Source organism: Capra hircus, chromosome 9 (assembly GCF_001704415.2).
Source record: "Capra hircus breed San Clemente chromosome 9, ASM170441v1, whole genome shotgun sequence".
In the NCBI taxonomy this organism is placed as follows: Eukaryota; Metazoa; Chordata; class Mammalia; order Artiodactyla; family Bovidae; genus Capra; species Capra hircus.
The window spans coordinates 61,702,944-61,715,853 of NC_030816.1; the positions used below are offsets into that span (position 1 = coordinate 61,702,944).

General features: G+C 38.6%; 1 protein-coding gene across 1 annotated transcript in view; it reads right to left on the reverse strand.

The window, feature by feature from the left end:
* The window catches only part of MAP3K5 (mitogen-activated protein kinase kinase kinase 5), a 228,391-nt gene that overhangs the window by 45,776 nt on the left and 169,705 nt on the right, over positions 1-12,910 (reverse strand). Inside the window, exons 15-18 of the mRNA XM_005684842.3 lie at positions 7,344-7,477; positions 2,839-2,966; positions 1,639-1,775; positions 599-704 (exon numbers count right to left, since the gene is read on the reverse strand). Coding sequence (XP_005684899.2) covers positions 599-704; positions 1,639-1,775; positions 2,839-2,966; positions 7,344-7,477 — 505 coding nt within the window. The remainder of the gene's footprint in view (positions 1-598; positions 705-1,638; positions 1,776-2,838; positions 2,967-7,343; positions 7,478-12,910) is intronic.

Below are 12,910 nucleotides of genomic sequence, written 5' to 3' on the forward strand. Positions count from 1 at the left end.
CCTTTTTGGAAGTCACTTTGTCTCCACCCTCTCAGGATTTTGGTCCGGAGGGAGCTTAGTAGTTGCATGGCCTAATTTCTCAGCAAAGCTTTCTCTCCACCCTACTTCTGAGTTAGTGAGTCACTTCCTTTTTTTGAATTGAAATCTTAGTTATTTAGGTTGTAAGTAGGGGAATAGACCACAGGCAGTAAACAGATTAGGAAAGAAAGAACTCATAGTCCAAATGGGAAGTGATTAAAGTATGAGTAAGAATCACTGAGGGGCTGGGCTAAAGAAATGTTAAAAAAAGAAATGTCAGGATTATAGTGGTTGTAGACCAACCAGGAGAGAAGGCATGACATGAAAAGAAAAACAAATAACAAATTGAGAGTTAAAAAAATATATATCTTCGGCAGTATTAAGCAGGAAACTGAGTTATATAAACACAAGGTAAGAAATGGTCAGATGAAATTCTGTATAGCATTTTTCAGTGAGCATCAAAAGATATCACATGAATGTTGGTAAGAACCCAGACTAAATTCCTCTCTCACGTCATGCTCAAACACAGCAATTATTTCTTTAATTATATGAGATCTGTATCATCACCGCAAAAACATACCAGTAAAAGTTTCAGTACATGGATTTATGCCAGCAAGCCTCTTTGATGTTCCGAAATCAGAAATCTTGAGAACACCACTATAGGTATTAATCAACACATTGTCACCCTAGAGAAGAAAGAACTTCAATCAGAAATGTTATCTTTCTCCCAATACTGTTTGTTATTGGCTTGAAAGTCTAATAAGAAAAGGTGTCCTTACAGCAAAAAGGACACTATTTCTAGATTCTTCCTTAACAGTAACATCAGTAGTGAATTATTGACACCATTTTTGTTTACATACTATCAGTTCATAATTTGCTAGTCAGGTCACAAGGTGAAACGAGGTTTATAGATAGTAGGGACTACTTGTGTTTGATATGAGTATGATTAGTTAAATTATGATATTTATACCTTCCTAGTACTTGACTTATTCTATGTTGTTTTACTTCTTTTCCTGGAATATTTAGGGGCAGCACAAATAAATGGACATTTGTGTTAGTTTTAGGGTAGTAATATTAACTTACTTTTCACTAGTCCAATTTTGTTATAAATTTATTAGTTCTAAATTTTCCCTTCTTAAGGAGAATTTCACAGATTATCTAATTTTAGTTCAACCCAGGAGTATATGATATCTGTGAGAAGTGGGGATTTCATTTTTTTCCTTCTAACTATTCCTCCATTAATTGAACAAGTATTTATTGAGTAGCTACTATGGGCAAGGATACAAAGATTAACCAGCCTACAAGCCACTTGGGAGCAGGGACCATATCCTTGTTAACTTTGCTCTGTTGAGCTTCCAGCCCCATGGAGCACCTCAAACAGTGCCAGCCATGGAGTGGAAACTCAATCTTTGTTGGCTGAACATGGTTAAGGAGTTTATTTCTTGAGTAAAAGCGATAAGACACGACTATCAATAACTGACCCATGGCAGAGTGATATATATCTGCTGTTTCTAGGATTTATTTATCATTCCAAATTAGTTTTCATAAGAAAAACAATTTTTGCAAATAAAACAATTACCCATCAAAGACCTTACAAGAATGAATCCTAGTGCAACCTACCTTTATATCCCGGTGAACTATCTGATTGTCATGGAGGTATTTTAATCCTTCCAGGATTTGCTTTGTATAAAAGCCGATTGTTTGCTCATTGTCTTTCAGTGGGCCCCATTTGGAACGAAGGAGAGCAGAAAGACTTCCTGTAAGTAGGGAGAAACAGTGGATAAAATCTTATTTGAATGAATTCTTTAAAGCATGTTAGTATTACAATATTAAGCTAACATTTATTGGTTATTAACAGTGGCCTACGTATTATACTAGACACAGTACTTGGGTTCAAATATAAATAGGCAAGTCCCTGCTCTGTTGATGGTCTTTATGAAATACAGTCGAAAAGGCTACTTGGGGCTTCCTCGGTGGGTCAGTGGGTAAAGAATCTGACTACAGTGCAGGAGATGCAGGTTTGATCCCTGGGTTGGGAAGATCCCCTGGAGAAGGGAATGGCAACTGACACCGGTATTCTTGCCTAGAGAATCCCATGGACAGAGGAGTCTGGCAGGCTATATAGTCCCTACAGTGGCAGAGCTGGACACGACGGAAGCGACTTAGCACACACACACAAAAGACCACTCAGTTTGCAAACCTTAATCCAAGTCATAATGATTGATACAAGAACAGTTCTGATATTTATTTATCATCTCCTAATAAACTGTAGGGACTTCCCTGATAACTCAGTTGGTAAAGAATCCATTTGGGTTTGATCCCTGGGTTGGGATGATCCCCTCGAGAAGAGAAAGGCTACCCATTCCAGTATTCTCTCCTAGAGACTTCCATGGACTCTATAGTCCATGGGATCACAAAGAGCCAGGCACGACTGAACAGCTTTCACTTTCACTAAACTGTAAGGTAATGGCACATGTCAACATTTTATTTACATTTACACAAATTAAGACCTGTAAACTAATAAATTCCATTCAGTTTTACTCTTCAAGACCCTAGAAACATACTTTTTTAAAAAGCTAGTTGTTTTTTTTTTTGAGGGTTTCTTAAACTTTATCTGTTATTTTTATTGAGGTATAGTTGATGTACAGTATTATATGTTTCAGGTATATAACATCTGAAATTTTTAAAGGTTATTTTCCATTTATAGTTATGATCAAACATTGGCTATAATCCCTGGGTTGTGCAATATATCCTTGTAGCTTATTAATTTTCTATATAGTAGAAACCTATACTTTTTAAAGAAAGAAAACCATCTCTTACCTCCTGGGACCTGCTCCATGAAGATTTTAATGAAACCATTTTCACTGAAAGAGCCCAGATACTGGACAATATTTTTGTGCTTCAGATGCTTATGCAAGGCTATTTCTTCATGCAGGGGCTGGGAGTATCTGAAAGATATGCAAATGTCAGTGAGCTAATTATGTCAGACCTTCTTGTATAAATTTAAGCAATACAAATGGGAAATTCCAGCTAAATGAATTCACCCATACATGAAATAAAGTATGACCATCTAAGGCCTTTATTTCTCATCACATAAATTCTGTGAAGCTGGAGCCCAGGTAGGGTGTGAGGGGAACTGTGTCAGATACTAGTCTAGGTCTTTGTATATATTTGCTCATTTCTCACAACCCCATGAGAAGGTATTCCTAAGATGCCCATGTTACAGATAAGGAAACTGATTCACAGAACTAACCTATCCAAGATTTCCAAGCTAGTAAGTAACAGAACTAAGATCTGAACCCAGGAGAACTGAAATCACCCACACAGCTCACTGTCACATTCATATGACCTTCTATTCCATTAGCTTCATAAGTTTATTATTTCAGGAGATTCTTTCCCAGGAAGACAAAATTGCAAATAATTTTAATATTCATTCCAGAACTTACTGAAAGGTCCAACAACTCTTTAGTAAAAAAATATAAAACCATTTATATGCCAAGTCTCCTTGATTCTATTCCATCCAGTTCTACTCTATCATCATTTTTCACTCATTCCTAGCTGAGCCTCCATACTGAAAGACCAGCTTCAGACCAGACTTCTAAATCATGTACTTGGTATATATCACTTTATTAAATTTTATGATGAAAGAATTTTATATTTCTAGAACAGACAGAACAACATTTTTGATGGTTTTCTGAAGTACTATGAAGTCTGTAGACTTTTAACAATCCTGAATATTAATATATTATCATATTTATGTTAATATAATTATCGTATAACTTAACTGCGGTATGGTGCCAGCAATGATGAACAGAGACTCATAGGTATTTCCTAATTTTTTTTCTGTTGCATGATGGAAGCTACAGGTGTGAAAGGCACTCACTATAACATAAACTATAAGCTGGATGCCTCATAATTTGCTTCAGTGCTACATGCAAGAAATGCTCAAATTTTATAGAGGCAAATCCATATAAGCAGAATGGATTTCTTGGAATGACCATAACAAATACTAGAATCAGTTAGTATTGAATAACATTAGTAGGTTACAAAAACCCAAATTCATTTAATTATTTTTAAAATATATTTAAAATTTTTATTTATTTAATTGACTTAGTCATGCAGCTTGCAGGCACTTAGCTCCCCGATTAGAGGCTGAACCCAGGTCCCAGAAATGAAACTGCCAAGTCCTAACCACTGGACCACAAACAGATTTAATTTAAACCTGTGATTTAATTTATAACCTGTGAAACACTTCTCAGAAAGCTGCCAGCAACAGCCCAAAATTGACTTGTATATTAGACCTCTTACTCATTTCACTTTTCTTCAGAATTGTTCTAGGAGCTAAAGGCTTGTATTAAGCTAAACCCCTTAACAAGATATCAGTTAGGGACAATACCATTTTGACTATTGCTAGAATGAGACAATGCAAGAAATACCAGTATATAATGTTACCAAGGAGATCCTGAGGTAATGACTCTCAACTATGAAGACATTTACAAGTTACTTTTTCCATGAAGTTTAAAATGTTTTATTAATGCTAGTTAATGAGATTGCTCTTGATATGCATGAGATAAATCAGTAGCAATATTGGGCCAATTCTTCAGATTTGGTAGATCAAGATGACTGCATAATCCAAAGCAAGAGGCTCACTCAGTTTATGACAAATAATTAAAAGGCTCCAACCCCCTATTAAATATCAATCATAAATGTTGAAATATAAGATCGTGAAGAAATAAATATACAACACACACTTCTCCTTATGTAACCAAAGGATAGGTCAAAAGTTACAATAATAGAATTCATCCTAGCTGAGAATAAGGACTCTTCTCTAGTGTAGAAACGATTAGTAACACTAGCAACTCTCACTAAATGTAAGTGAAAGTGTAAGTACCGCACACTGAATAAGCATGAAATTATAATTTGTTCAGGTCAATAAGCAAAACTTGTCTGTGGGAATTATAAGAAAATCCCATTTCTCCTCAGTTACTTGTGATAACAGAAAGAAAAATGGTATAGACATTCAAAGATACTTAAATATGCACTTAGCTTTGAAAAATTAATATATCATACATGTCTCCAGAGCACCTCTCCTGACTCAAATTCCCACTATAACCATCCAAAGCAGTGAAGTTCCCAACCTTGGCTGGCCATTTTGCATCTCCTGGAAGGATTTTTAAAAACATCAATGTCTATGACCTACCCCAGAATTTTGGAGGTTATGGCTTGAGCATCAGTATTTTTTAAAAGTTCCCCAGGTTCCTCTAACACACAGCTGGGTGGAAATACCTGACCTAGGACAATAGTTGACAAATGTGTAGAATGCTATCAGAAGTCAACTCGAGATGTACAACTAGTTGGGACAAATTATGAGAGTGTCCTTAGAATCCAGCAGCTTGCTCTTGTGACTACTCTGATGTTCTAACGAAGCATTTTTAGAGTGTGAGAGAACCACAGAAGAAGCTGCTTTTGTTGCTATGATCCTTCACTACAGATGGTAGTGTTTAGAGTACACTGGATTATGCATTATTCACACCCATCCTACCATCTGAGCAATTATCCTTTGTAACTGCGACTTCTTTAAAAGCCACCTTGAAACTCTCTAGGTCACAAAGGTGGAAATGCTTTCTGTGTTGTATCTCTCAATAACATGATAGACTTCACCTTAATCTTTTAGAGGTAACAAAAAGATGCCCCACAGCAACTGTTCAAGAGAAGGGCTTGTCATACAAGTGTTTTCAAACAAACCACATTATGCCAAATGGATCTTCGCTGGTGTTGGTGTACTCTGTGTATGCACAGTGGTAGCTGAATAAACTTAGGCTCCAAAGACAGTTTTCAAAGTGGTTTTCTTCCAAGTGACTAGTTACATTTATCTGGTGGTGGGGAGGAAGGTGATACTACTAAAGACAATCCTTTTAAATTTTATATCGCTTAAAAATCCACTCTATGTATCAATATATAATACTTAAGAACCTATAAGAATATTTGATGAAAATTTTAATATAACACACACACACATATATATATCCCTATATATATATATATAGGGATATATATACTAAATATAAATGTATCTAGTGAATAGTTTCTATCACCATCCCCGAAGAATTCATACTTATGTCTCCTGAGTTAACCAAGGAGAAATTGCAAAAATACCATAGACAACCTAAAACTGAATTTACTGTCTACCTACCTAATATCTGTTCCTCCCTCTTTCTGTGATTTTGTTTGGAGAAACAACCAGCCAACTTAAAAACCACTGAGTTTCTAACCTCCTTTGTAGTCAGGAGTGGTCACTTTTGGTCAATGAAACAAGAGGTGAAAATAGGCTTGACATTCCTGAGAAAGTTCATTTTCCTTTTTCCTCTTCCTGTCTGGAATGCAGATAAGGCAGAGTGACCACCTGCCAGGAAGTCACGTACCAAGATGGAGACCAAGGATGGCAAGGCAGAAAGAGAACTGAGGCCTGGGACACTGGTTACAGGGGTAAGAGGGGTGTCTTTTTGAGCTTGTGGTAATCAGAGAAGGCATCTCTGAGGGCTTGGGAACTAGGGACCTAATTGATGACAACGAGGCAATCCCACCAATATGTGGTATTGGTGGTCAGTGTGGCTGCAGAGGAGGAGGCGAGGCCGCAGAGGGAGGCAGGTGTCTGTGTTAAGGTTCCTGGGTTTTGTGTTGTAAGAACTCACAGCCAGGTTTTAAGCAGTAATGACATGATGTGATTTCAACTCGAGAAAGAGCTCTGTGCAGTCTTTGAGGAAGGGATTTCTCTAATAGTCTTTGTCAGGACCAAAGACTCACAAGAGTGTGGGACTGCCCTATGACCGTCTCTCCAGTGTTGGGGGACAGTGGTTTTGCCCTGTGACGTCACTTTTCTGATGGCGTCAAGAACAGTCGTTGATTTCTCAGTTGGTCCAACTTTCCACCTTCAGTTTAGAACGGAGTGCTGACTTCCAATGTCCTTAACACACCTGACTGGAAACTGGAACTTCTGGTTCAAACCATTTTAGCTGGTGCTCATTCCCCATATATCCATATAATAAACCAATCACGATGAAACATAACCTGAGCCCAACACACACTGGGCCATTCCCTTTTCTACTCTTTGAAAGTCCTAGTTACCATGGAGATGCCATCCTTCCCCAACAGTCTTGGGCCTGAATCACTGAGTGACGCAGCAGCTAAACCTCAGAGGGAGCTAATTAAAGCCACAGAGTTTTCAGACAGTTTCATTAATTAGAATATCACCAAAATATTTTGTAAATGCTATTAACAACTGAAATACCTTAGAAAGCAGCTTTGATTAGTCACAATTACTGTACCTGCTGTCTCTCTCTGGGATTTCCTTAATGGCGATTCTGACTTGGTTGCTCAGATCTCGACCTGCATAAACTATCCCATAAGTGCCTTTTCCTAAAACGACTCTGTCACCATTTTCATCGTATTCATAGTCATACTACAGAAGGACAAAGGGGGAGAGAAGATTGAAACGTTAGCTGCAGTCCACATTTTAAACATTAACTTTTTCCAAAAGCATTTTTCCTTATTTTATCAAATAGTTTTAACAAGGAAAACAATAAGATGAGGTTCTAAAGAACAGTTTCAAGAACCAAAGAATAAACTTAACACAGAGCATCATGTGTTCTTATTTTCCCAACTGTGACAAACACCGGGCGGTGGGGGGTGGGGGCGGCAGAGAGGGACTATGTATTGAAATCCATAGAAGCGTTCCTCCAAAAGCCCACTTGGATTCTTTACCCACTGAATCCTGTTGATCACTGATTCTGAAGATGTTTATGATTAGCATCAATGTCTCTCAATAGTGATCACATTGAATTAACTGTTCTTTTGTTTTTCAGCTTTTGGTACCGTCAAAGCATTTCACACTCTTCCAGGAGAAGAAAACCACTCAATGGCTTTGAGTAGGAAGAAACTTTGAGGTCTTCAGTTCAGTTCAGTTCAGTCGCTCAGTCGTGTCCAACTCTTTGTGACCCCATGAATCGCAGTACGCCAGGCCTCCCTGTCCATCACTAACTCCCGGAGTTCACTCAGACTCACGTCCATCAAGTCAGTGATGCCATCCAGCCATCTCATCCTCTGTCGTCCCCTTCTTCTCCTGCCCCCAATCCCTCCCAGCATCAAAGTCTTTTCCAATGAGTCAACTCTTCGCATGAGGTGGCCAAAGTACTGGAGTTTCAGCGTTAGCATCATTCCTTCCAAAGAAATCCCAGGGTTGATCTCCTTCAGAATGGACTGGTTGGATCCCTTTGCAGTCCAAGGGACTCTCAAGAGTTTTCTCCAACACCACAGTTCAAAAGCATCAATTCTTCGGCGCTCAGCCTTCTTCACAGTCCAACTCTCACATCCATACATGACCACTGGAAAAACCATAGCCTTGACTAGGCGGACCTTAGTCGGCCAACTAATGTCTCTGCTTTTGAATATGCTATCTAGGTTGGTCATAACTTTCCTTCCAAGAAGTAAGCATCTTTTAATTTCATGGCTGCAGTCACCATCTGCAATGATTTTGGAGCCCAAAAAAATAAAGTCTGACACTGTTTCCACTGTTTCTCCATCTAGCTGACAATAATAAGCAAGGATTATTTGTACTTTACCCCTGTTCCCAATCCCCCAAGACTCAAAACATTTTAAAAATGAAAAATGGGGACTTCTCTGGCAGTCTGGTGGTTAGGACCCTGTGCTTCCACTGCAGGGGCCATGGGTTCTATCTCTGGTCTGGGAACTAAGATCCCACATGCCTCGTGGCATGACTAAAAAAAATAGAATAAATAAAAAAACTTTTTAATGTAAAATTAAAAAAAAAATTTTAATTAAAAAAAATTTTAAAAAGGAAAAACTTCAAAATGAAGGAAAAACTTCATTTCTGATCCAAAAAAGGAAATAGCTACAGCCCTAAACCCAAAGTGGCAGGCATGTCAGTTGAATACAGAAAATAGCATCAAATAAATGAAAGGAATATAGTGACCTTTAGAACTTCCCAGGTGGCTCAGTGGTAAAGAATCTGCCTGCCAAGCAGAAGACATGGGTTCAATCCCTGGGTCAGAAAGATCCCCTGGAGAAGGAAATGTCAACCCACTCCAGCATTCTTGCCTGGAGAACCCCATGGACAGAGGAGCCTGGCGGGCTACAGTTTATAGGGTCACAAAGGAGTGGGAAACAACTTAGCAGCTCAACAACAACAACATGTGACATTTGGTAGACATCTTCTCAGACCTGGAGGCATCATCCACAGAGGCATCTTTTGTTGTGGGCTTAAACTACAGGATTCATGGTCATCAAATAATCAAGCCATGTCTATGTAGAAACCCAATGCAAAACTACAGACCAGCAGGAGAGACCATTAAAACAAGCTCCTTTCTTTGTCTGTATTTTGCTAGAGTATAAAACTAGCAGCACATAGCTACGTTCAACTCACAGAAGGGTTTGGGTTAGCCATTTAAAAAAAAAAAACTGATTTCAAACATTCGTATATCAGCAAATTTAAAATTAACACACAAAATAATCCAAAAGAAGATAATGATCATGGATTTTGACACTAAACTAACAACACAGCCTTAAAATATACAGAGTTGATAAAATTACAAAGAAAAATATACAATATAAACCATAATAGGTTCTAAATATAACTCTTTTAGAAACCAATATATCTAGCAGACAAATTCAAAATAGAGACCCTAATGGCACAAATAACAAGTTTGGTATGGTAAATACAGAGATAGCTACAAATTCCTTCCATACATATATGAAAAATATAAAATAATTAGTCACATATTAGGCCACAAAGAAAATTTCAGCAAATTTAAAATTATGACTAAAAATAAGACAGCCAAAAACTATATTTGAAAACTGAGCATTGTAATTTAAAATTATCAAGGGATTAAAAAATAAATGATCATGGGAATTACAAAGTAGTTGAAAAAGAATGACAAGGAGAGCACTGCGCATGAAAAACCTCAGATTTAGAACTATGTATACAAAAATTTTCACAGTTTTAAAGAATTGCATTAGAAAACAAAAAACTTTCAAATGATCAAGTTAAATGGTCAAGAAAATACAAAAAGAAGAATATATTACCAATTAAAGAGTAGAAGAGTTTCTGGTTTTGGCAATATGGTAGGCTATGTACACGAAAATGTTCCCACCAAAAAAACCTAGACAAAATTAAACAGACATACTTAAATGTCTAGTGTGTGTGCTCAGTCATGCCCAACTCTTTGCTACCCCATGGACTGTAGCCCACCAGGCTCCTCTGTCAATGGGATTTTTCCAGGCAAGAATACTGAAGTGGGTTACCATTTTCTACTCCATTAAATGCCTACCCGGGCTTATAAAAAAGTAAAGAAGACTTCTGCTGCTGCTAAGTCACTTCAGTCGTGTCTAACTCTATGCGACCCCATAGATGGCAGCCCACCAGGCTCCCCTGTCCCTGGGATTCTCCAGGCAAGAACACTGGAGTGGGTTGCCATTTCCTTCTCCAATAAAGAAGACTTCTAGGAACTAGAAATTAAAAGGAAAAGGGACACTAAAGGGATAATCACAAGAACTGATGACCTTGCAGTCCAAGTGCTGGGGATGAAGTCGTCTAGATTTATAAATCTAGGGCAGAGGCTGGCAAACAGTTAAAGGGCCAGACATTGATTATTTTCAGATTTGTGGGCCATACGATCTCTATGGCAACAACTCAACCCTGCCATTGTCAGTAGCTCAGTCAATACAGAAGCAAGAGGGCATGGCTGTGTTCCAGTAAGACTTTATTTACCAAGAGAAGTGGTGGGCTGGTTTTGGTGTCTGGGATACAGTTCATCAATCCCTTATCTGAGATTTTGGTCTTAATGCTCACTGGGGATAGGAAATAAAAACCTTGTGTCTATGGAAAGTGAAGAGATGGAACACACAAAACCAGGGTCCTTGAAAGACTATAATTTGGTGAAAGGGTAGATTAGAAAAAAGTCAGCCCACTGCACTGAGAAACAAAAAGAAAACTTTGTCTGTCTTAGATTAAGCTCTGAGTGGACAAAGTCTCCTCTGAATACTTTCAACCACTGGCTGACACTCTGCTGTCTGGAGCTCAAATGGACACTTGTCATTAATATCCATAATCTGTATCGAGCCTGGAAAATTCCTGGAGTGACAACAGAAACAAAGCAAAACATTTAAAAGGAAGACTCCTTTAACACAGGCTATAAAGGATCCACCAGTGAAATTAAGCTCATAATCCAAAATTTAAAAATATATAACAAAATAATTCACCATCAGTGAGTACTGGTTGAGTTTGACAAATATCACTCTAAAATAAGTACATTTAACGTAAAGATATAAAATAAGAAATCCAAAATATGAGGAAAGAATGAAAAGTGAAAATGACTCAGTCCTGCCCAACTCTTTGGGATCCCATGGACTGTATAGTCCATGGAATTCTCCAGGCCAGAATACTGGAGTGGGTAGCCTTTCCCTTCTCCAGGGAATCGTCCCAAATCAGGGATCAAACCCAGGTCTCCCACATTGCAGGTGGATTCTTTACCAGCTGAGCCACAAGGAAAGCCCAAGAATACTGGAGTGGATAGCCTATCCCATCTCCAGGGGATCTTTCTGACCCAGGAATCAAACCAGGGTCTCCTGCATTGCAGGTGGATTCTTTACTAACTGAGCTATCAGGGAAGCCCTTGAGAAAAGAATAAAGACACTCTAAAAAGGGCCAGACAGACTTGAGACAGACTCAAACCTAACCTCCAGAAATTGAGCCCTAAATAGGAAAAGATAAATATTAAATTCCCACTCAGATATGATATAGATAAACTACAAAATATCAAAGGCAAAGAGAGGATGATAAAAGAGAGAGAATTGAAAAAAAAAAAAAAAAGAACAAATAACCCACAAAGGCAGGTAATCTGTTTACTCTGTAATTCTCCGGGGTACACTTTCTCAATTTGAGAGGCTACTATCACGAAGGATGAGGAAGATGGAGGGCGTATTGTTACCAGCTCATTTATTTGCTTCCAAGAGGTTTCCAAGCCTTGATAGAGGCAATCAGGTTGTATTCTTTTGGAGAATGCTATGCCCACTACCGTGGCAGGACTTGGTGAACACGGACCTCCCTATCATGGACCCTACCCTACCAGAGGAAAGAGGCCAAGCTCTGGAAAAGAGATGCCTGCTTTCTCTGTGGCAACACTTTACCCAATGTACATTAGAGCATACTCCTATTCTAGCAATCTGACATATGGCTAAAGATTGTCCTCAGACCAGAGGAGAAAAACAGTTATGTTTACAGGATGAGAGAACGGGAAACAGGGATCGTTTAGCAAATTCTCCAGACTGGAAGACACTCCAGCAAAGAAGCAGTACACACAGTCCAAAAATTCTACTTGAAGGACCCAAGTCTCTATATCCAACTCTTGGTCCAGACTTTCGCCATGCTATACCATGCATGCTGGAAATCTCCCAGCCAGGACCCAGGCTGGCAGGAGGCAGGACAGGGACCATCATCAAAGTCCTGTAACTCATCTTTGCCAGTGTGGCCTATCAAAGGGAGGGAAACCTCCACACTGAACCTAGTAGTACCACCACCTTACGTTATTATAATGCACTGGTAGTGTAGTCACCAAGTCGTGTCCGACTCTTGCGACCCCATGGACTCCAAGCCAGGCTTCTCTGATCATGGATTCTCCAGGCAAGAATACTGGAGTGGATTGCCATTTCCTTCTCCAGGGGATCTTCCTGACCCAGGAACTGAACTCAGGTCTCCTGCATTGCAGGCAGATTCTGAACCGACTGAGCTATGAGGGAAGCCCCTTTTATAATGCACTATATAATTTTAATTATTATAATTAAAAGAAAAAATATCAGCTTTCAATAATCTACCTCATTT